The following is a 23,688-nucleotide window of genomic DNA, read 5'->3' on the forward strand; positions in this document are numbered from 1 at the left end:
GAGGGAAATTTTATGTGGATGGGGTGAGGGATCAAAAGAAAACTCCTTTAGGAAAGCACGCAGATATATGTGTATCTGCACTGGAAGGGGACGAAACCAGCTTTGGTTAACCCCAAAATTACTGGGGCAATACTAAAAATAAAGGGGCCCATTCTGCACATGAGTGTACATTAAATGACAGGAGCACATTAAACTATCTGACAGATGAAGGTAAACATTAGAAGTACTCGGAAAAACCTGCTTCTGACTATTGTTAAAGGATTACAACGCTTTGCTGCAATTTTATGTTACATTTTCAATAATTATGTCAGCTTTGCGCTTGTATTGAAAAAGTATGTTTTCAGCCACTCGAGAAACCAGAAGGAGCTGGAGAAAACAGATTCAGAAAAGACCAGTAAGATGGGAGCTGGTGACAGACCCATGAAGAGAGATTTATAGCTGGACATTTATAAGTGCTTAGAGAAGTGAGGCAACCAATTCTTGCAATGAGTGCGCAACCACAAATGCCTCGGACAGTCTTGGAAATCCCACTGTTGTGCCCAAATCTACATTAAGACTGCAACTTCTCATAGCCAAGAACTGGCACCAATATCAGTTTAAGGTATTCCTGTCCTGGCTCCATCCTCTGCCTCTGTTTTTGCCTGACACTGCACTACAATTGTGCTGTCCCTGTGCTCAGGGGAGCCAAATCTGTGAACTAGATTGGAGAAACAGGCACCGGCCACCACGCACCTGCACCACAGCACGGGTGGAAGGGATTAAGACCAGGAATCTGGATCTCTCTCCTGATGTCACTTGCAGTGCAAGCCCACTAGCAAAAGGATGTTTTTTTAATGCCAGCCCCAGCATTAGCGTAATGAGGAAAGTCCTAGTGCAGCCTTGTGAGTTAAATATTGCTCGCGGAACGACAACTGAAGAACACCCTGTGCCCAGGGCCATCCAACCAACTTTCTAACCAAGCAGAGGCACGTCCAGCTGCTGTGCGATCTATGCCTGCTCGCTCTGGATAGCGTGCAGCAAGGGTCCAGGGCAGTGGGACCCTTTTGCTCAGCTCCCAAGCTTTGAGTGGGTCACATCTTCCTCCTTGCAGCTGCCTCTCCCAAAGCCTTGGCCATGCGGAGTATGCCAGTGCCATCACTTGGGTCTCAAGCCTCTTTCCCTGGCTGTAGGAAGGCATTGCTGAACACCCTGGCTGGTGAACACTTGTAGCCCTTGACACACATCCCTTGAGCCCACACCATCAGCAAGTGCCTTATCGCTGAGAGGTGTGTTGTGTCCAACTGATGCAAAATGCCTCAACAGCTGAAACGTTCAGTTCTGCGCAATAAATGCAGTGTGCTGCACCTGTACGTGGGGAGACAAATCCAGATACTTGTACAGGAGGAACGGCTGAGCAACATCAAAGACAGCTGGACAACTGTAAGGCTCCATAAACTCAAACCATCTAACTTCGGAGTTAGGAGGACTCTGGCACCTGGCTGTCCACTGCAGTGTGGATGGGCTCAGATGGGGAGCCCAGATCACTACGAAGGGCAGTCTGAACACCCAGGATGTCCAGAATCTTGTGCAGAAAGATACAACTGGAGTTAAGAAATGAGAAGTTGCACTGAGATCTATCAGACTTTGGAACAGACACACTAACCCCCATACAACTGCACCACCTGACCAAACCCTCAAGAAGCACTAAGGGACACTTTTGAAACGGCCTACAGGGAACCAGCAGGTCTTTACACAGCCATGATTTTAAGTGCTATTTTACAACAAATGAAGGAAAACCAAAAAGGAATTGGAGATATCTTTTTTAGCTGGATGTAGAGACACACTCAGAAAACATGAGAGCAATGGTGGTTAGGCCATCAGCCCCAAATCCGCCCCAGTCTCACTGGCCAAAAGCAGGCGTCTACAAAGAGGTAAACCGCACAGCAAGCACGAAGGGAGAATCTCCCCAAATGCCCACCTGCTCCCGCACAGCTCCCTGAGCCAAAAGCAGGGCCTCTGCTTCAAAGAACGCTGAATGATACTTTTTTTTGTTGTTGTTTTTACATATCACCTCTAAACCACTAGAAAAATCAGATTTTAATTTAGGTGATTAATGACAAAATCATGGCTGCTTTAAAAGACATCGCTCTACTCTGCTAATCTTTATTTAATAGTCAAATTTTTCTGTGTTTCTGTAACTAAGTCAGAAGTCAATATTTAGAAATAACTGCTGGAAAATATTTTCAATAATCTTATTATTAAAACAGCTTGTGTGCAGAAGCTTTATTAAGGATTTTCTGAATATTAAACCAAATATGTCATAAAAGCAATCAATCAAGACGCCACAAACCCCACACAGTTACATTTTCAGTACAACCAAAATAAACGTGTGCACAATACCTTTTGGAAAACAGAGCTTTTAGGGGTTCTGCTGCAGTTTACGTTGTCTTTGCTGACTTGCTGACCTTGTGAGCAGAGACTCACTTGAACATGTTACCGTGTTTATGACTGCTTGTTGTCCTCCTCTGTCCTAAGCCTGAGCGTGAAGGTATTTCTATACCCTCCTTTGAGATTTTAACCTCTTCTCTGCTCCGGACAAGAGCAAGAAGCAGCATGTGTATGTGCCCTGTGCACTGCATTTAAATGTATCTCACCCTAAACAATGTGGACATTCATCTGCTACGGACAAGATCCATACGGGACAGATCCCAGGCTAATGACTGCCTGCCTTCCCCGATGGTGAAGTCCTGTCTAACAGCCGCGGCACACTGGGTTGCTCTTCCTCTTGGAAGAAAGCAGACGAAGAAGATCCTGCACGCTGCTGTACCATCCGCACTCCTTTTTGGGAGGAGTACCGGCTGAAGTACTGAAACAAAATGACATTTACATTGTACGCAACAATATTATAAAAGCTATTAAGGTACATTATTTTACACATCCTCATAATCTCGCCATACTGCTTTACTTAATTTGTGATAAAATTGTTGAGAAAGGGTACTTAATGTAGGACAGTCAGTAAAAGTAATTTATCATCTTCCCGCTTCGGTGCTCACGTTATCAGCGAACTCATTTTCTGCATTCATCATGCAATCAGCCTATTATTTGCATATTAATCAGGCAGTGGACCATGAAAGAGCCGCATCCCAGCCAAATGCTGCACTATCTCAGGAGGAACACTCAGTAATTATCATACATCAGTGTTATGATGTGGTAATTGATTATAACATCTTTCTGTTGCCCCTGGGGAGTCCCACTGCTAACCCAGCTTCAGGCATTCTGTGCAGATTTTTCTCTGAAAATTAGAGAAACCATTGCTGTCCTTTTATTAGATTTTTTTTTTTACCTTTACAATAGACAGCTCTCTGAGCATTTCCAAGTTACTTTTGCTCCTTTTTTTTTTTTTTTGAAATGAAACCTTCATTAGGAAAAAAACCACCTGCCTCAGTTAAAAAAAAAAAAAACCCAAACCAAAACCCCAAAACAAAACAGTTGGGCTCCTTCTTGTTCACCCTCTCTCTTTCAAGGTCTGGTGGCTTTTTAGGTGCTGGTATTGCTTCCACAATACCCTGCCCCATCGAACACAACAAAACGTTGCAACTTCAATAGACAGTAATTGCAAAGTTCGCACAAAGGCAGTTAAGCTGCTTTATTTAGGTGCCAAATGAGAGGCTAATTTTGGTCCTCTGGTAAAGGACAAACGAAACATCTGCCAGTTCAAACTTGCACTATTTTTAGGACCCGAGTTCCAGAGGGGTAAAAAGAGAGAAACAAAGATAAAACACAACGGTGGCTACCCTGCAGCTGATCTCCCACCTCCTTCACGGTGCAAAGCCAGGCAGGAGGAGGCAGAGGGGGCAGCTCCAGCCGCTGCACCCACCCCACCCTCCCTTTGGCAAGCAAGGAAAGGGGGATGTCTCTGGAGATACCAGAGGGGACCATCTCACGGCGCATGACAGAAGGATGCTTTGGCTGGGCTCCGCAGCGGGGCTGGGATACCTGTGGGGAGAGCTGGTAAGAGCATCTCGCAAGGACATCACTCTCCAAAGCAGTTCTGTCCCGGGACAGCCTCACAGGAGAGACTCCGACCACCACCAGCAACACGGGGATACTCTGTCGTGCTCAGGTTTTGCCAATAAACAGCATCAACGAGTGCTCAATCTATTTTGGGGAACCATCACTCTTTTCAACCACTGCACAGGGCGCTATAGATGCAGCCAAAGAAACAAGCATCTTTTGCGCCGCTGTCAGCAATATCTCAGTACATGTCCCGTATTTATACTTGTCAACCTACTTTTAATTTCTTGTTGTCATTACATTTTCTCCTTTCATTAGGCTTATTAATTGGATATTTTTCTGTTTTCACTTTTATTTAAATCTGATTTCAAATCCACTTTGGTGTTTTTTTCAATGGAAGTGTTTCTCATCAGATTTGAAATAACCACTGCATTCTTTCATTTGCTGTTTCTCTGGATGGCTGCTGGCAAATTAAAAAACCCTCCAATATACATCAAATTAGGTGAGACAAATTCATCGGGTTTTCTCCTTTTCTGCTGCACCCTAATGTAAAGGATAGACTAGAAGGCAACCTAGAATATATTAATTTTCTGGTAATTTTCTGGGGTTTTTTTCTACTTAGGAATGATTTGCTACCAAGTAATACATAACTATAACTCTATAATCAAAGAGGATTTCGTCGTTAGGGTCTAACAGGCTGTTTATTTCCCTGTTTCAGAGCTACCCGGTGAAGAAGACAGCTGCTCTGTAGCTGCATCCCCATCACAAGATGGGGATAACAACCCGCCTGTTTGGTGCTGGTGCACCTTTTCTCCAGCATTTTGGGAGGAAAATAGCCCATTATCTGTTCTTTGAATTGAAAGCAAGGTAATTTTCATCCAGCAGAGGAGCATTTTGTAATTCGCTGCGCAGCGGGAGGGCTGTTGCCCAGGGACGGCCGAAGGCGCGATGGCTATCTCCGTCCCACCGCTGCAGCCGCGTGGCCACGGCGGCTGGACCCGCAGCCCCCTCTTTTCCCACAGACAACCAGAAGACCAACATGAGCTTCTGCCAGCTGCCAGAGCCTCTTATTACCAAGAGAAAAATATCCGCTCCCTTCGGAGAATAGCCTTTCCAACCTCTTCTGCAGCTGCCAGCCCACGGGGGACAGATCCCGGCCATCACCCTGGCTCCTGACCCCCCCGGAGCCGCCTGGCCTTCCCGCGCCGCAGCACCACTGCGACGGCCTCACTCGCGTTTCAGTGCTGCTCCAGTTATTTTTCTATTTGGCTTTCTAATGTTATCAGCTCATCATTTTCCAGCCAGCTCCTCTGTGGTTAGCAGCTGGCAGGAGAAGCCTCCCGCGTCTGGAAGCGGGGAGGGGAGGCAACGTGGGCCCCCTCCCCAAAGGAGGCTGCTCATTCCTAAACACAGAAGCAGAGGGAAAAGAAAATGCTGGTAATTAATGAAGTAATAAGTAATGAAATGATGAAAAGTGGAATTTACAGAGGTCTAATATTCAGCGGCCATGGTTTCTTTTAAAGAAGGCCTGAACAGAGTGCAAGGAAGTTACACGCCAAGATCGATGCTGAAGTTGCAGCGGAAGCACGTATTCACAAACCACACTCACTCCTTAGCAACTGCTACTCTTCTAAAGCACCTGAGGAGCACAGCAGCAATAATGGTTAGGGAAAGTTGCTTTTTTCATGCAGCTTAAAAAAAAAAAAAAATTCGTTAATTGTAATTTTTAAAAATGCAGACTTTGAGAGGGAAGCATTAGTGTGCCCGGTGAAGAGCTGCACGTGAGTGCTGTGCTTGGAGATCCCTGCACACACGTAAGGGGACAGTGAACGTAAAGGACCCACATTCCCAAATTAACCACAGAAATAAAACATCGCTGCAACCTGACTGACTACCTTCTCCAAAACGAATGCTATGGACTCATGACCACACTTGCGAGTGAATTAACTTTCCCTTCAAATCCAGCACGAGTCTCCTCTTTGCTGTATTAATACGAAAAGTGTGTTGGTGCTTTGTCATTATAACTCAGCCGCAAGGACCATCTGCCTAGAAAATAATGATTATATATTTTACTTCAGCACTTTTATAATGGTAAAGCCATGACCACAATGAGAATGGAGTCATCTTCTGCAAGTTCAATCACTGGGCGGTTCGATGGACAGAAAAGAACACAACTAGGACAGGCAGTTCCTTACAAATACGAACTATTTACAAAGCATCGCTGAGGGATAAAGGGCTATGGCCACGCAAGACAGCCTGGGGAGGACAGACCTAGGCGAGAGGCAGAGCTGACCAGACGATGGCTGGCAGCGATAGCCAACGTTATATTAAGAACTAACTCGAAACACTGGCTTCACGCTGCATTCCCGGGTCCCTGTAAGGTGCCTTGACAGCGACTCTCCCAGCTTTATTGATACCAGGAAGGCTGCCAGAAAGGTTTTCATGGTCCAAATGTCAGGGAAATGGCACAGAACAGGATCACATGCATTACAGACAGACTACAACAGCTGCCCTTATGAGGAGCCAACCGATATCCTATGGTTTGAAATCAAGACAGCCACGGCCAACTGCTTCAGAGCCACGATCTCAAACCACACAGAAAGAATGTGCAAACTTCACCAAGACGTGCCAGTGGGTTTCAGGGTTAGCACGAAGATAACTTTTTGGCTTAGCTGTTTAGTTCGAAACTTTGAAAACACATTTGCAGCTAGCACAAAAGGAGACAACCTTCTTAACCAAGTGCAAAGACTGAAAAATCGGTCATCAAACACAACCCATCTATGCAAGGAATTCCTACAGTCCAGCTACTCAGCTACTGAAAGCCATGTGATCTCCCTTCTCTTCCATTTCATCGACAACCTTAACCAGAACCACTTCACGTCGTTCAGCTCCATTAACCCAGAATGCCAGCAAATGACCGCAAAACAACTGCTCTCTTCTTTTTGATTCAACAACAAAAAACAATCCTGGGAAGATCTGTCAGCATCACTGAACTGATCACGTATGTGATCTCAGGGTACTAACGATTCAGCTCTCCACACGCCAATCCCAGTTGTGCTCTGCAGCACCATCTCAGCTCTGCCTGTCTGAAAGAAGACAGCACAATGAAAGAAAGAACCATGAACCATGGAGAAACGGGGGTAAGAGCTTCTCCATTGCCACCGTGTGGCTAGTCAACTCTTCCCATAAGTGCATCAGGACGGTAAGCCTGGACTGCAAGCCTGAAATACACGTTCTCTCCCATTTTGTTTATCTCAGAGGAGTCAATGCGACAGCATCCTTCTGTTATGAGGTAAACAGGAAGAAAATTATTATAGGAAAAATATTATAGGAATAGGTATTACATGAATAAAACACAACGGATACGAGGGTACGTCATCATTCCACACACCATAACTACATTAAACCATAGATCGCATTCTGATTTTTTTTTCAGATTTTCTTTCCCAGGGGACAATAAGAAGTAATCTCCATGTTGTTACAAATGTTTTATTTTGAAAATAAAGCTTTTATGCATATTTTAGTTGATCTAAATACAGTAGATCTTGGGTTTTTAAATCACCAGATAATACGCAATTATCTCAAGCTAGATTCTGATTCTGAAACAAGCTCTAATTAGCTCCCTATTTTATGCTGCTATAATCCTTTCTTCAACTCCCATGAGTGTTACTATTGCTAAGCAGCATGAGGTTAGGAATGATGGATGATACCCAGAAAGGAAGACAAACAAAAGGGAAATTCAAAATCCCCTGAGATCACCCGCAGCTGTATCGGCAAATGAAGATTTCCACATTAGGTCATAAGACGCCCCTTACAGAAACACACACCAAAAAGGCACGTCTTCTTCCCCCTGAGTATTTGCAAGTCTTTAATGCAGTATATAGAGAGTATGTGTCCTTCACGGAGGATAAACACAGAAGTGAATAAAAATTCAGCTTTCCTGGGAGTAGCTAAGAAACCAACAGCACCGAAAAAGAAACTTGGTCTTAATGTCATATAGACGCGCAGTAAAGACGTAAGACCCCAAAATAAAACAAACTCATACGAGCTATGCATAGTATAAGTATTTAGAAAAATATCCAAGCACATAAACCTTCTTCTGGCACGTGGCTACCGTCCAAATCCAACCCAGCTCTGATCACCAGTAATGCAACTAAATAAGGGCCAAATTCATCATGAAAAAAAGCTGATGCAGTTGGGTGACACTAATTCAACTTTTTTTTTCCATGTGATTTGGTCCGTGCTTTTGACACATAAATCATTAAAAAGGCAGATTTACCCAAGGGCATTAGAGCATTTAGGTGGAAAGAAATACACAGAAAAAAAAATGTTAGAAAAGGCACAGTGATACTATTTTTGACCACCTAGGGTACAGACACCACTTTTGTGTAAAACAGGTTCATTGTGAAACTTGCACAAAATCACCGAAGCCTTGATGAAAGGTCACAGGAAGAAAATACAGATATACATGTGGTTGTAATTTTGGTATAGATTGTGGTTTTTCAAAATGCCTTTCAAAGAAGAAAAACAAGTCTGGCTTCTCTTTGCTATCTGAAAAAAATTATATATATTAAAAATATATATCAATAAAATGCTTATCCATTCTTTCCCACGTATAGAATACTGATGGGCCCATCTGTCCACGTGTGACAACGGAAAATTACTGGACAAAAGAACAGATTTTCATGAATGAAGTGTTAATCAAAACCTTATGATCTAGAAGTGTAACTAACTGGGTCAGAAATCCAGAAAATCTTGCGAGCTTGATAGAACAGTGCCAAACGGTAATGAAAATACTCACAGCTAATAAAAGTCTGAGATGTTACTATGCACGCTGACACTCTGTACACTGAAGACCTTCTTGGCAAAGCACTCAGGAGCCACTGAATGTATTAGTTTAATTTCACTTCTTTCCTTTCATGCATTCAACAAGTTCCAAGCCAATTATATTACATGGAAAAGGCTCCAGACCTCTTCTCGTTTCAAAATTGTTCTGATTAATTTCTGTTTTAAAATTACAAGTATGCAACCTTTTCTGCCTCGATTTTCCTGGGAAATGTCTCAGAAGACCAGAAAATTAGAGCTGTCTTTTTTTTTTTTCCCTCTGCCCTGGAGTGGAGGATCTTTCACAAATGCATAATTATTATTACCTTTTCCAAACTGTTTGCTGCGCTTTTAATTACAGAACAGCTGCTAATAAAAGACAATCACCAGACTGCCCTTCCTCACTCAAACAACTTGGTTTTGCTCTTTTGTTCTGCGGGGTGTCACAACCTTCCTTATTCCTTTATACAGAGAAAGGCACCGAGAAAAGAACGTTGTGTACAACAATTTTATTTTTAATCATTGAAAAAGAGGAAGAGAAGGGCGCGAGCCCATTTTCTCATTTGTAAGTCTGCTTTAAGGAAAAAAGGAGGGCGTTCATCAATAATACGATTTTATTAACCGATAGGAACGTGTCACCTCGCAAAATATTAGCTCAAGGGCAGGAACTGACAAACGAGATTGGGAGCGTGGGAGGGGAGCAAAATATCACAGCAGCAAAACTGAACTTCCTGAAGGAAATCACTTGCAGCTACCAGCGATCCCCACGGGAATCCGTAAGGTGGTTGGATTTAATACTATGGGCTTGTCTTTCAATCTTTTATAATTACAGTTAGTCATAAATATGATGATTAGCAATAACAATGCAGCCTTTTCCCAGCTCCTCTGATTTCAGATTCCTCTTAAAATGGCTACAATTAATTACTCATATTTTCCATGCTGTCTTACGTGTTTATAGCTGTAACAGTTACTCTTGCGTAGTACTGCTGCTACAAAAAAGTAATCAATGGCACGCGTTTAACGAACAGCAACATACAAAATGGAAATTTCCATGTCTGCTAAATGCTTGCTATAAGTAACAATAGCCCTATGATTGCAAATATTCTTTTCCCATTTTGGTTTTGTTTTCATGACTTGTCTTTACCAGGGGCTTTTTTTTTTTTTTGCTTTTATCTATTTATTTTCAACTATTCTTCTTAAGAAAAACATGGACTGAATATCATAACGGATTTTCTCCTAGTACAATCTTTTCGAATGTAAAATAATTTCCCACTAGAGTGAGAAAAAGTACTTTGGTTGGGATATTCAGAATGAACAGAGCAAGTTCCAGAAAAATCAGTGTTTCAGAACGGCAGAAAGGTGGAAGGGTACAATCCATCCTTCTCTGTAGTCTGAAATGCAATAATTCTCCAACGCTGGGCACTGGCTCTAAGTACAGAGCAGGGCACGAGTATTTTTCTGGAGTACAAAACAGCCTGCGTGGCTTACGTCAGTTGAGCATGTCATTGGTACAAAGTCTGTGTGGGTAGAGTTTGGTATCTAACAGCAGGAACACAGCTGTTCTGTTCCAGCCTCCCTCCTATACTGTGGCCATCTTCTAAAACCTTCGGCAATTCACTTCTCTCTGACACTCAGCTTTGCTGCATTTGCTTTTCGCAAACGGAAAGGAGAGGGAGAAAAAAAAAAGGTTGGCTCGGAATATTTAATGACGCTTGAAAAAGAAAGATGGTCTTTTCCTCACCTTCAGATTAACAAAGCAGATTTTGTGCAAACGAAAGTGGGAAAAAAAAACGCCAGTGAGTAAGGCAGCTGGAGTATGCAGATCACATTACAAACGAAAGGCTTGTTTTACAGCCATTGTCACATGTCAAGTTGATAAGCTGAACTACGGTAAAAAAAACCCTACAGAGCCAACAATCTCTGAGATCAGACAGAGTCTCTTTACCTAATACATGCAGCTAAATCTGTGTACTCCGTGCATCTGCCATAGCAACAAGGAGAGAACGAGGAATTAACTGTTAATAAAAAAATTGAAGGGTCTCCTGCACGATACAACAAAACATGAGAAACCTCTCGGCATCAAAGCACAAGAAACGTAACAAAAGCACAGAGAATTATTTCAGAGCAAATCATTGAAACCAGCTGATTACCTGAGCTTGCACATCCCTGCTGTAGGGAATCCTGTAATGATGTCACAGAGTGAAGGACTAGATAAGAGAGGAGAGGAAAATCAGGGAACAATAAAAGGAGATGCCAAACCACAAACCAAACAGTAAGCAGGCTCAACAAATAGCAAACCGCTGATCTCGGCAAGGGCACGCTGCTCATTTGAGGCAGTGGCGTTACAGGGGTACAACCAAGGCCAAACTCTAGTCTGGCCTTTCCGTATCAGTGGGCATTAGGATAAGAGAGAGCCACAATAAAAACGTAATTGCAACACAGCATTCCCCCTTTAAAGCTTAGTTGTTCTAGCTCACCTCCTGAGAAAGCAATCGATATTCTCCTAGGAACAATAAAAATCCCCTATGCAACCCTAGAAAACAGCGCACGAGATTTTCCAGCTCTTTGGCCAAAATTTTTTTGAATTACGTTGTCAGATTCACGCCTAGAGAATATCATCCTGATTAGGAACTGCTAACTGCTGCTTATCAATTACGCATAAAGGAGTGCTTCATTTGCAAACATTCCCAACGCATTCCCCTAGGGACCAGCTGGGCTGCGAGGGTGGACGCTGCCACGTCCAGTAAGGCCTGGACCAGCACCGGGTGCAAGTCTCGCTTACTGTAAATTTAAAAAAAGAAAAAAGAAAAAAAAATATTTCCTCCTCCTTAACTCAAACAACACAGTGGAATTTTAATTACCTTGTCCTTGTTGCTGCCCTTGTGCGGGCAGGACACACTGTCCCAGCTCACCATTCAACCAGAGCTGCATACGAATAAATGGTTCTCGGCCTTTTTGGGTCAATTTACTCCATGGCTTTGGCCTGGAGAGCATGTCACTGACACTTCCTTGGGACAGCCCCAATACCTGAAGTGAAGCAACCAAGAACGGCACGTTAACACATTGGATGTGGAAGGGGGGGGTAATTTAAGTCACTTTGGTTTCCTTTACCGCTATATCGCTCAAATTGGTTTTATATGTCAATTAGTAAAACTGCAAAAAAGACATCAGTAGCTTCTTGGATGGAAGTGCTTTTCTCCTGCTGCGGTTTCCTTCTGGAGCGTGGGTTTTTTTCCTGCAGGAACCACGTGGCAGCACAAACGGCAGAAGGACGGTGCGAGATTTGCATGCTTTTCATATTTTGTGTCAAACTGTTTCACCAGTTCTAACAGGAAAAACACCGAGTCCAGGCACACACAGGCAGATAAAACAGGAGATGATTGGCATGTATTTTGTTCTGAAACGAAAATAATTGGGACTTTTGAGACTAGGCCTACATTTGGTTGATTTTTTCGGTACGAATTATAACGATGTGTATTTTCACCTGTAGCAGCAGCTGCTCCGCCTAAGTAAATATTTAAGAATACAGCTGACTGCGGCAAAGGGGGAATTTGGAATTTCAGACAGGCAGAATGAAATTACTTGCCTGGAATCCAGCACAGGTACAGGGGCTAAAAATCACACTTAATGAAAGTTGCCAGGGGATCTTTAATGACCCCAAGAGGTCAGGCTTTTCATTTCACATCTTAGTGGGAAGGTAATAGTGCAATGCCAGCTCCTATTATACTTTACACCGATTCAATTCGTTGAAGGAAGAAGAAACACCCAATGCCCTTACACTCCTTACAGCCTGGGAGGTGTTCTCTGGTGCTCTGGGACCCCCCTGCAATCCCACGTGTTCAATGCTTAGGGCCCACAACGTGAGAACTTCAGAAAGCCTTATCGTGTGCTGCGTATCTGTAATCAAACATCGCTCAAAACGTCTCAAAGCACACCATGGTACCAAGCACGAGGCCTACGAAATGACTGTGAATTCTTGACTTGAGACCAAGGAGAGGTAGGGGGTTTTCCGTGTGTTTATTTAAATACCCTTGTGCACATTTCCAAATATTAAAGAAAAGGAAAAATGCTCTTGTGTCCATAACATTCACTTAAAATAACTTTAAGACTCTCCAGTCAGGACAACGGTATTACTCAAATATTCCATGAATTCGTTACATTAAGCATGAAATATTGAGTCTCAATAACGTTTGCTTCAGCTTTCAGTGTTTCTAAACTCGGGGGCCCCATTTCTCACTACAAGTGGCTGAAGCCAATCTTTGTCTACAAACCTACGCAAGTCACAAAATACAGGAAAACGAGTACTTTCCTTGGTGAACTCAGTTTTTAAAAAGATAGGAAGCAAAAACATTTTTCCTTAAGACATATGTGGCATATCCCCCTCCGTGAAACTGAGCCCCGTGCCGATGTAAGGAGCACAACGCACATTGACAATACTGGTGTAACAAGAGAGAACCAGTTCTTTACCTTTTCCCCAAAGATCCTCTGGCAGATGCCATTCTTTGCTAGCTTTTCTTTGACCTGCCGCGTTAGCTCTATCGTATCCACCTCCTGGTACATGTAAATCTCATACTGCTCGGGTGTCAGTGGAGGAACTGAAGGTTTGGATGGCTTTGACAAAGACACGATAGGGGATGAAGGGAGGGGGCTATTTTGTGGTGTCTCACTGCGACTCGCCCCAGTCATGCTCAATTCAGAACTCTGGGAGTACGGAGATTCAGCGTTTGGCCACTCTTTCCAATACTCTGAAGAAGACGGTCCTTGGAGCTGGCTACGATCTGGCCTAGTCTGATTGCTGACCTTTTCTTTTCCACCACTGGCTTCCTCAACTTTTACATCTTCGGGAAGAGCTGTATTTCTTCTCTCATGCTGCACAGTATTCCACCAATGGTCCTTCCAAACACCACCACGTCCCAACTCATTTTTAACATGCCTCAACATACCCTGGGCAGAATCACTTATTCCATGAAGCTCTAAAACAGGTGCCTCCTGAGGCTCCTTTTTGAGCCCAGAGAGGTTCTGCAATGCAGAGATACTGGAATCAGTGACAGATGAATGTTTCTTCAGGGATATGGCCAAAGGAGAATAGCTGGAAACCGAAGACATTGCAGGTGTAGACACTAGTTTGGGGGACAGGATAGAAATGTCAGCTTGAGATAAAGGTGGTGTTTTTAAGGCAGGTTCAAGGGCAGCCTGCTGTGCCTCCATTTCACGTCGGGCTTGTTGCAGAATGGATCGAATAGCATCATCAGAATTGCCACTGCTAGATGCAGAAGGCGGCTGAGCCGGCTCAGCTATGAAAAACAACCAAAAGACTAAATGCAACAGAGGAATATGCTTTATATTCAACATGCGCTACTGCAAATATTTCCCTAGCAGAAAAAGGGCTGCAAAACATTTCTGGATGGGAGGGAGGAGTTTTCACTAAGCAAAGATTTGCACTTTTGAAAATAAAGTAAGATTTCCAAAGTTCTTCACTGGAAATTTTTTATATTTGCCAAAGCGATGGACATTTGCACACACAGAGCCAACTGCAGAAGTCCAGTACTACTGGAATGTTTTCCACCATTGCAAATATTTTCAAATAAATGCCTTTGAAAATCAAGCCTTCACCTCCTACCCCCTCACCCCAAGTGGTCAGTAACATTTTATAGCTCTATTTACAAAGTTATTTAACCTTTCACTTCTCCCTGTGTCTACAAATGAATCGTAACACACACCCAAAACTGAGCACAGCTGCATTCACCTGCACAGACTATTAATACCGCTTACAATATAAATAAGGTGAGTCCTTTTAATTCCAAAAACATAACACACAAATTACAACAAAACAAGAACTTAAGAGACTTCATTATTCCATTTGACAAGCTAAATATGCTCCTGCTTCCTGTTTTCTTTTTCACAGTCCCAACCACTGAAATAAACAGCTTGACAAAAATCAGGCTGACGCCTGGTCATCACTCTCTGCCTTGTCAGAAGCCCCAGAATGGAGCCCTGGGTGCCTTCAGAAGAGGTAACACCTAAATGCAGTATTTCAGTGGGGAACCAGGCCCTGCGTGGCTGTGCTGAAGCAGTCAGGGATGAGCAGAGATTGGAAGGTGGGTGCAGAACGATCTCTGCAGAGCCCGGAGGTGTTTGCAATGGCACCTGTTTCCATTTGAGTTAGCCTCCACTGAGCTCCTCAGTGCTTGAAAACCTATTCCTCTGAAAGCTCCTCTAGCAAGAATGGGGAAAGTGAAGCTCTGCATAGTAACAGGGAATCCCTGGCCTCAAAGTGAAATAAGATTTGAAGCATGCTGCGAATTATTCTAGTAATTTTGTGCCTCATCTGAATACATTTCCAAATTTGCCTCCCTACATTCCTTCCCGTTACACACAATAAAATACATGAAAAGCTAAGAAATGGAAAAAAAGACAGTGGGGCTATCTCTGATGTTTTATCTATTGGTTTCATAGGGAGTTTTGAGGCTGACTTAGTATTTGAAAGGAAATCTGAGATTCTCAGATGAAACATGCTACTGAACAATACGCTTGCAGTTTCCTGCACACAGCTCACATTTTTCTCTACGTAATCATTACTTGTATAAAGTCATATTATTTAAATCCTGTATTAACCAGTCTTTTATATTGTGCCATGAGATTAGCTTAGTTTTCATTTAAAACTATCCAAACTGTGAATCAGTATTTACTTTAAAAAAAAACAAAACAGAAGTAATGCTCAGTGCTCTCTAGTTCAGCATTAGCACTTCAGCAGCACTGGAAACTCTTTTAAAGTTGGGAGGGCTATGGAGTAGACAGAAATGTTAACTACATGACAGCACACCATGAGAAATTAAACTTATCTTGGGCTAAAATGTTAAACTAATCATGTTTTTGGGAAAGCAAATGCTTTTTGGATTTGACAGTTCATCCACTGAATACATTCTGTAACCAAAAATAAAGTCGTATAGAAGTTAGAACTGTGTGTGCCTATGTTAAAATTTCATGACGTCCACAGTACGATGGCACTTTGTGACTGGTAACTGCTGGCTCGCTCGTGACCTTCACCCCAACAAATCCACTCAGTTCCCTCTCCCATGCAGCTGTGTCCCTGGGGCCTGAGTTAGAAGAGAAGAGAAAGCAGGAGCCGGTCCCTTTCCAAGGAGCAAACTGGTAGAAGAAAGGATTTTATAGGTTCGGCCTGCAGAGTGACTACCTGCAGGGCTGGAGTGCTGCAAAGAAAGCAGAGCTCTGCACTTGGGGAAAAAAAAAAAAAAAAAAAAAAAAAAAAAGGTGTTGTTTAGAAATCTCACAGCGTTGCTCCCCCGGGAGCGGGGCAGAGCAGAGCGGGCAGAGCGCTGAGCAGAAACCCTGCCAAGCCGTGACACGTGTAACCTTAACGTGGGCTGCCTTACAGACAGAAACAACTCCGCTAAATTAAAAAACAAAACAAAACAAAAGCAACCAACCCCTTCAAACCTACATTCAAGCTTTTAGGACCATAATTAACTGACCAGAAAGCTCATGGTAATTGTTTTAATTAAATTCTGAAATAAAAGGAGCAAGAGACAAAATGAGACCGTACCTGTTTTCTGTACTTGCAGCTCCCTTTTGGCTTGTTCGAGGATGGATTTGATGGCTTCATCAGAGCCAGTCTCTGTGGTTCGGATTCTTGTGGTTATATTACCTGAAGAGGAAAACAAAACTAATGACACCAGGAAAACTTCTATTTGTTCAGTTGTTTTTTTAACACAAAGACAGACAGTGTATACTGATATACCACCAGCACAGCCTGATGACAGTTTACATAGGAGCTTTACCAACATTTACAACACCAATAACGCACTTAACATAATAAAAGAAAAATATCCTCATTGTGCACAAGCCTTCCCAGTAGCTGCACTGGAACGATGAGAACACTGAAGAACTAGGTGGTTGTATATCCCTTTTCCAGGATAATATATATAGGCCTATTTTTTCCTTTTCTCTTTTTTTTTGGAGGGGGAGAGGAAACAAAAGGGAAAAGAACCAGAGTGGAAAGGAAGAAAGCTAAAAACGTAAGATCAGGAATTGCCTCAGAAATTGCATCAGCTGCTAGGCAAAGTAGGATGAGTATACATTCAGCCCAAAACAGAATTAAAATGTAACTAGATAAAAATAATTTTTAACTTTCTAGAGGTTAATACATTAAGAGAAACAGTCATTTAAACGCAGATACCATTTTAAGTACTCTCCAGCTAAGAGTTATTACTTGGTTGTTTGGTTTTCGTTTGGTTTTTTTTTAACGACTAAGGGGAAGAAAAGGAGGGAAAACTGTGACTGTGAATGCTATTGCTGCATTCTTCATTATGAGATTATCACTTGTGAGCGAGCTAGATAATTTGTGACTGGAGTCAAAATAACTACAGAGTTTCAGGCTATCTGCTTTTTTTTTCCCCTCTTCCTCTTGTCTTGTTAAAAGAAAAATTCTGCAACTAATCTATAATGAAGAAAAATGTTCGTACTTCCTGTTCAGTGATAATTTATCGATCTGATGTTCACTTATCTTGTTATATTTTTTATACTTCATACTGAAGCAAGTATCACACTAATTTAACAGCATACTGAAGTACACTTGTCAGCATAAGCCCCGTGAGAAGAAAGAAGTAAATCTTGAGTAGAAGCAGTATGCGATTGATCTTGGATTATACGTAACTGCGCAACTTTCTCCCTCCGAAATCACAAACACAGCAAAGAGAGCATTCCAATAGATCTGATGATTTTATAAAGCCACTTCTATCACCTATCTCTTTTTATCTGTGTTCACAGCGAGGCTGGGAGCGGAAGAAGTATCCAAACAGCGTTACGTTAGTACAGCAGCAGCAGAATTAGAAAAAGCGAAGTGTTCGTCTAACCCATGGTTTGTTTTATACTTACTGTCTGTTTTTCTATCAGATTCCAGGCCAGAATCAAACTGCACAGTTTTAAGGAAACACACAGCTAAAGCACACTCCACTTCCTACGTATTGACTGCAAAGAAAAACACCTGCCTGTGACGTACCTTCAGACCCATTTCTTCGTTTCGGTACTTCCTGAAATAGTCTGTTCAGGTTCTGGCCTGGATTCTCTGTTGAAAAACAAGTTTGGTAAGAACAAAACAATCAGGGGATGGTTGCTCTGACATCATGGGCTGTGTGACATGAGAAGCTAGCAGGCTGTCTCTGACCGCGAGGGTTCGAGCTCTCCTCGTCCCCTCGAGCCTTTGTCTGAGCGCTGGAGGAGCTGGCTACTTTGGAAGAAGCAAGGCTGGCTGATTTGTTAATAAAGATTACAGCTACGTTCGGAAAGGAGATTAGACAGATATAAATAAATGTCTAGAGATACCAAAAATGAAGAGGTTAAAGATGGGCAGATAATCCCCTCAAGTACAATCATCAAAAGGAAGAACAGATTATAAATCTAACAGTGTGCGCTTTCAATTAAACAAAATCTAGGAAAATCCTGCCTGTCCTTTCCAATGTTTCTTGACTGTAAACAACTTACTTTTCAGTTTCTCTAAATGTAAATCTCAGTCTTCTCTTAAGATGAATCACAATGAAACGCATGTTATTTCTTAAAATCACTGTCTTAAATATGGAAAGCTGCTTTGAATTTGGATTGTTTTTTAATTACTCATCTCATGCATCACCTATGATATTTCGTCAAAACACTTTGGAAAAAAAAAAAAATAATCACACAAGACACAACAGAAGTCTGGTCTCAATAAACAACCCCAAGTAAAACTTTTCAAGCATTTCTGAGGGCTGATACCCTCAGTAGCTGCTGCCCCTTTTCACTCTACCTAGCTCTGGCACAGAGCTATGGGGAAGTGAGGGATGCAAGCGTCCCTGCTGCTCGCTCCTGCTGACAAACACAAGCCAGCAGCTAAAAAAAGCACGAGCAAAGATACTAACCTGCTTGAGTGCTGAAAAGCAGAGTTAGAAAGCTGTACTTTCTGCACCTCACATCTGATTTGGGTGAAAAGAGCAGCAAGGCACAAACGGCCCCGTACAGGGAAGCTTCCAACTTTTAACATTGGTAACTAACAGGAAAATAGGGCAAGACCCTCGGCCGGCGAGCGCTTACCTCTTTGTCTACCCTGGATGCTGCGAAGAGCCAAGATGTTCTGCTCGTCCGAGAGGAACTGCTTCATCTTATGAAATGGCTCCTTGCCTCTCACAGTCAGTTTATTCCATGGCTTTGGCCGGGCTAGTATCTCGCTCACAGACCCTTGCGACAGTCCCAACACATAATGTCCAAATATCCGCTGTCCAATATTGTGCTTGATCAACTGCTCTTTCACCTGACGTGCAATTTCGGCTGTGTCTATCTCCTCGCCTTCAGAGATGCTCCCAGCACTTTCTGACTGGCTGGGAGACGGGGCCATGCCATTTACGTCCGGACTTTGTTGTAATGGACTTTGGGAAGATATGGAGTTTGTGCTGTAAGGACCTGTTGAAAAAATCATGCTTGTGCTTCCTGCTTCCTGCATTGCCTTGGAGTAGAAGGACTGCATTAGCTGTCGCTGGAGGAGAGAGTTTAGTGCAAATTTTCCTGTGGAGGCCAGGGGTAAGCTGGGGCTCGCCAGGGATGAGCTGAAAAAGTCTTGACTTAAACCCGTTGGTGAGAACTGGTGTGTACCATTAGTATTGGAAGCCTGCTCCCCCGCGTTGCGGAGCAACTGAGAAGGAGGGGAGGCCGGCAAGGTTGCAGGACGCTGACTCTCAGGCTGGTCTTTCCCTTTTCTCCTGGCTGACCCTACAAGGAAGGTCAAACATAATGCATTATGGGGGATCAAAGAGGGAAAAACCAAGATAAAAAAATGCTAAGTTTGCCCCGCAAAGGGAAAAAAGTGCAGATTTACAAGGGCCAATGAAGTGGCGGTGGGTTTTTTGTTTTCATTTTGTTTTTGGTTTGTTTTCTTTTTTTTTTTTTTCCACAATTGAAATTTTAATAAGCCAAACAAGGCCCCCAAAACAAACAACATGCATTTCATGTTTGCACCTTTCTTGTATGTTGCAGCCTGGAGAATCCCCCTTACAAACATTAAAACTAGAACAATTACATGAAGTGCAGTTACACAATTAAAATAAATGCAGTTACAGACAGGAAGTCTCTTTGTTGTCTCTCATTCAAGACATTACTCATTGGACTTGACTGAATCCAAATGCAGCAAACATTTACATTTTGGAACAAACCAATTTGAGTAAAGGAATCACCGTTAGGTGGATGCACCAAGATCACTCTGTTAAAGGCATAAAACGCTTCAGAATTCAGTAATCCCAGGGCCAGTGGCAACTTTTAACTTTCTTCCAGCTGCAAAAACCGTAAGCATCCAAGTATCTGGAAATTCCATGCCTTGTCGTTTAAAAAATGTGCACACAAGATGTAAAAAGCCCACATTAGGAAAGCTAAACGTCAAACACGCTTTGCTAAAAAGAAAGTATTTTGTTTTTCCAAGCTGACCTGCTGGTAGTATCTCTCGTGTATCAGACAGGAAGATTATTGTGTTCTACATGCAAACATTTTGCGTAACACTCTGTGTGGGGGAAGAGACTTCTGGTGCCACGGATGAATTTGTTCCCAAAACAGAAGACAGCCTCAAATGCTACCACTTGGTACATCTTGTAACGCCTCTCTTTCCTAACTTTAAAGACTCTCTGAGGTCTCTAAGTTTTATTTTATTATCCAGCCCATAAAACTGCAGAAATCAAACATTATTCAGTGCTCCTGTGGCTTCTTAATATTTCTGCCATGCATTAGCTCAGACATTCACCTCTCACTCAGCCCTCCCACCCTTCACAAGACAGCAAACAAACCAGAAGATCCGAAAATCGCGTCAACCTACCACTCAGGTCACTATTTGTGATACGCAGCGTGGCGTTCTCGGACTGCAAGGAGCGGTTCTTCTCCAGCAGCAGCACTTCCAGCGGTTTAGATGCATCCTAAAGAAAATCAAAGTGGGAGGTTTGTTTCTAAAAGCTTTAAGAGTCTCACTCAGGCACTGAAAAGGATTTCAGAAGAAGAGGAAAACACGTGCTCATCTCTGCTACGAATGCAGCTAGGGAATTCACCGTGCATGTATCTGCAGGAATCACTCAGGAGTCCTGCATGAGCCCTAGAAGAGATTCACTGTTTAATTTTCATTGCAAATCATTCATCAATTCTGCATTATTTTGAAATGTGTAATGGAACATTTTCTTAATCCTACTTATTTTAAAATGGTACTGGCAAGCTTTCAATTTAAAAGCTGTAGACTTCTTTTAATCTGATTAAAATAGGAGTTAAGATTATATTATTTCTTCTAGGTCAACTGACCCCAGTTAAACATTTCCTTGAAATGCTGCATTTCAGCATAAACAGTTTGTTCAAAAATAAAATCAATCGCAGAGGAACCTCCCATTTACCTTCCACTAAATATCTAACCCTTAATCATTAGAAGAAACACTGAAAATTAATCCCAATATACTGATACTCAGTTCAGATTCCAGAAGCAGGAATTGAATTCATTACCTTTAAACTTAAGTAAGATTAATTTGCTGGAATAGCAGAGCTTTCTCCTGCTTTCTCAGTACTCAAAGGTTTGTTTAATTTTGTGAACATTATTTTCAAGGCTGACAAAGACTTAAAAATGCTAAAATCCTTGCTCAGTGTACTGTCAGTACAAGAAACATGCGAATCTCGGCGTAGCTGTACACTCCAGTATCTTTAGAAGACTCAACTTCTCAACGTCACGGTTATCCACCCCAGCACAGCCGAAATGTCATTCTTTGTCCTTGACTACTCCAACGAAATTAACAGGCAAAAAACGTTCAGTTCAGCTTTTCACATAAGAAAATATAAGGAAAACAACGACCAACTCATATGCCTCAACATCAACAGGAAATTGTCCATGCCAACACCAACAAATTGCAAGACAAATTTTTTGTTAATTAACGGAATTGCTGAAGTAAGAAAAGTGGGTTCAGTACCTGCGCACCAGAGCTTTCAGACGGTGCAAACTCCATGGATTTCAATATACTGTGGAAGGCAGAAAAAAAAAGTTATTTTCTATTTCTTCTTTTCATAACAATTCCACTAATGAGCATTAACGTTACCATTTCCTACTCTCCAGCAACACTGAAAGTGATAACAACTTTCCTTGCAGTAACACAGCCTCATAATGAATAGAGAATAACTATTCAAACCAGTTATTGGCTAAGGAAATTTTCTCGAGCGTCATCTAAATCATTCCATATGCAATCCCACCAGGCCGGTTTAAAGCTTGAATTTAAAGGTTAATAAGGATATAACATTTTAAGCTGTCAGAAGTGATACAAATTTATCTCTGAAGCTTGAAGGGAAAGAAAAAGTTGTAGCAAAGCAACAAAGCAGAGGAATCGCCACCCTCGTTACAGTACTTTATAGAATATACACCAGCTCACATATCAAGGAAAATATGCACAAATAATCTTCCCAACCAAGACACTACAGGCTAAAAGGCAGTTTTTCATTTTAATAACCTCCCAGTCCTGTGGCAAAGGGAAGACACAATGGCATAATATTTCTTAAGAAATACGAACGATCCCAATATTTATAAGTACATTCAGAGAAGAATCCGATAGTCTCATTGTCAATATTTTATATAAATACTGAGCGGCCAAAGGACGTCTCCCTTCAAAGTCCTTCAGTTAGAGCTGTATTGTCTGGCAAACGAGATCTTACAGGAACACAAACTTATTGCTGTGCTTTGTCTTGTAATTTTTTTTTTTTAAATAAGCCTGCTGCAGGCAGGACATGAAGTTCCTCAGACTGAAACAATAAATGATTTCAGCTTCTCGTTGTACACTGATGACATTCAGTTGTTGAAGGAAAATACATAAACAGATATAGATAATGTTTATACAGCATTTCTCACGCATAAAGCACCAGAAACTCTGTGAAGCAGGGAGCCTATATTTAACCACATATTAAGTGTGGAAACTGAGTCAAAAAAAGCAGGCAGCCAGTATTAACACGCAGGGACTGGTTCTGGGTGCCCCTAGGAGCCAGCCAGGCACCCAGCACTCACTAACTGCCGCAGCCCACGCGGCGTCCAGCTCCTCTGTAAATCTGTCTGAGCACGGATCCAGAATTCGATGCCCATTAAGCGACACTCTGGAAATCAGTGGTCTCAGTGACGCACTCAGGATCACACAGTCATAGCAAATCCAAGGAAAAAAAAAAGTCATTCTGAGACAGAAATCTCACTTATTTGGCATCTGCGCATACTCATTGCTACAGTGTTAAATCTGACAGGCACTCCTGAAAATGTAATAATTAATAAAACCACAAAATTCTGGCCATCAGTTTCCTCATACAGTGTCACTGGATGACATCTCTCGCCAGCAGAAATCGCTGTAGATTACAGCCAACATCCAGCACACGGGCACATGAAGTAATGCTCTTACGACTCTGCTTTAGGTGGGCACAGCAGCTCGCCCACACGCAAAGGTGCCTCTTTTCTGCTATTAATGGAGTCATGCCCGGCAAGGAGAGAGGCTGTGCATTAATGGTTCCAGTTCTTAACGATCCTGATGTTTTATTGGCATCACAGGCACGTTTACTCAGGTTGCTAATCAGTGCTGAAAGCAAGTGTTTCTCAGGACACCTCTTCAGAGGCACAGCTCAGTCTACCAGGACTCCAAGGTGCTGGGGGCGATAAATATACAGAGACTGATCTAGGGAATCCTTGAAGCACTGGTAGGTAACTGCTTCCACCTTCCCATGGATTCTGCAGAGTATGGCCTCTGAAAGGACAGCCCCTAGTAGTGTATGTCCTCATGATGGTCAAACAAGGTGACCCATCTGAATTTTTTAAAAACCAAATTGTAACAGCAAATTATCATGTCAAAC

General features: G+C 42.4%; 1 protein-coding gene across 8 annotated transcripts in view; it reads right to left on the minus strand.

The window, feature by feature from the left end:
- Positions 1-23,688, minus strand: part of CUX1 (cut like homeobox 1) — a 275,849-nt gene that overhangs the window by 52,515 nt on the left and 199,646 nt on the right. For 2 of the 8 annotated variants that reach the window (XM_086763218.1, XM_086763217.1), the window contains exons 13-20: positions 21,786-21,834; positions 20,663-20,759; positions 18,901-19,572; positions 17,837-17,902; positions 16,382-16,483; positions 13,285-14,111; positions 11,679-11,844; positions 10,968-11,024 (exon numbers count right to left, since the gene is read on the minus strand). In XM_086763218.1, coding sequence (XP_086619344.1) covers positions 10,968-11,024; positions 11,679-11,844; positions 13,285-14,111; positions 16,382-16,483; positions 17,837-17,902; positions 18,901-19,572; positions 20,663-20,759; positions 21,786-21,834 — 2,036 coding nt within the window. The remainder of the gene's footprint in view (positions 1-10,967; positions 11,025-11,678; positions 11,845-13,284; positions 14,112-16,381; positions 16,484-17,836; positions 17,903-18,900; positions 19,573-20,662; positions 20,760-21,785; positions 21,835-23,688) is intronic. The other 6 variants (XM_086763224.1, XM_086763221.1, XM_086763222.1 and 3 more) reach the window with 4 other exon arrangements.

This window comes from Chlamydotis macqueenii, chromosome 19 (genome assembly GCF_036417535.1).
Source record: "Chlamydotis macqueenii isolate bChlMac1 chromosome 19, bChlMac1.mat, whole genome shotgun sequence".
NCBI classification, from domain to species: domain Eukaryota; kingdom Metazoa; phylum Chordata; class Aves; order Otidiformes; family Otididae; genus Chlamydotis; species Chlamydotis macqueenii.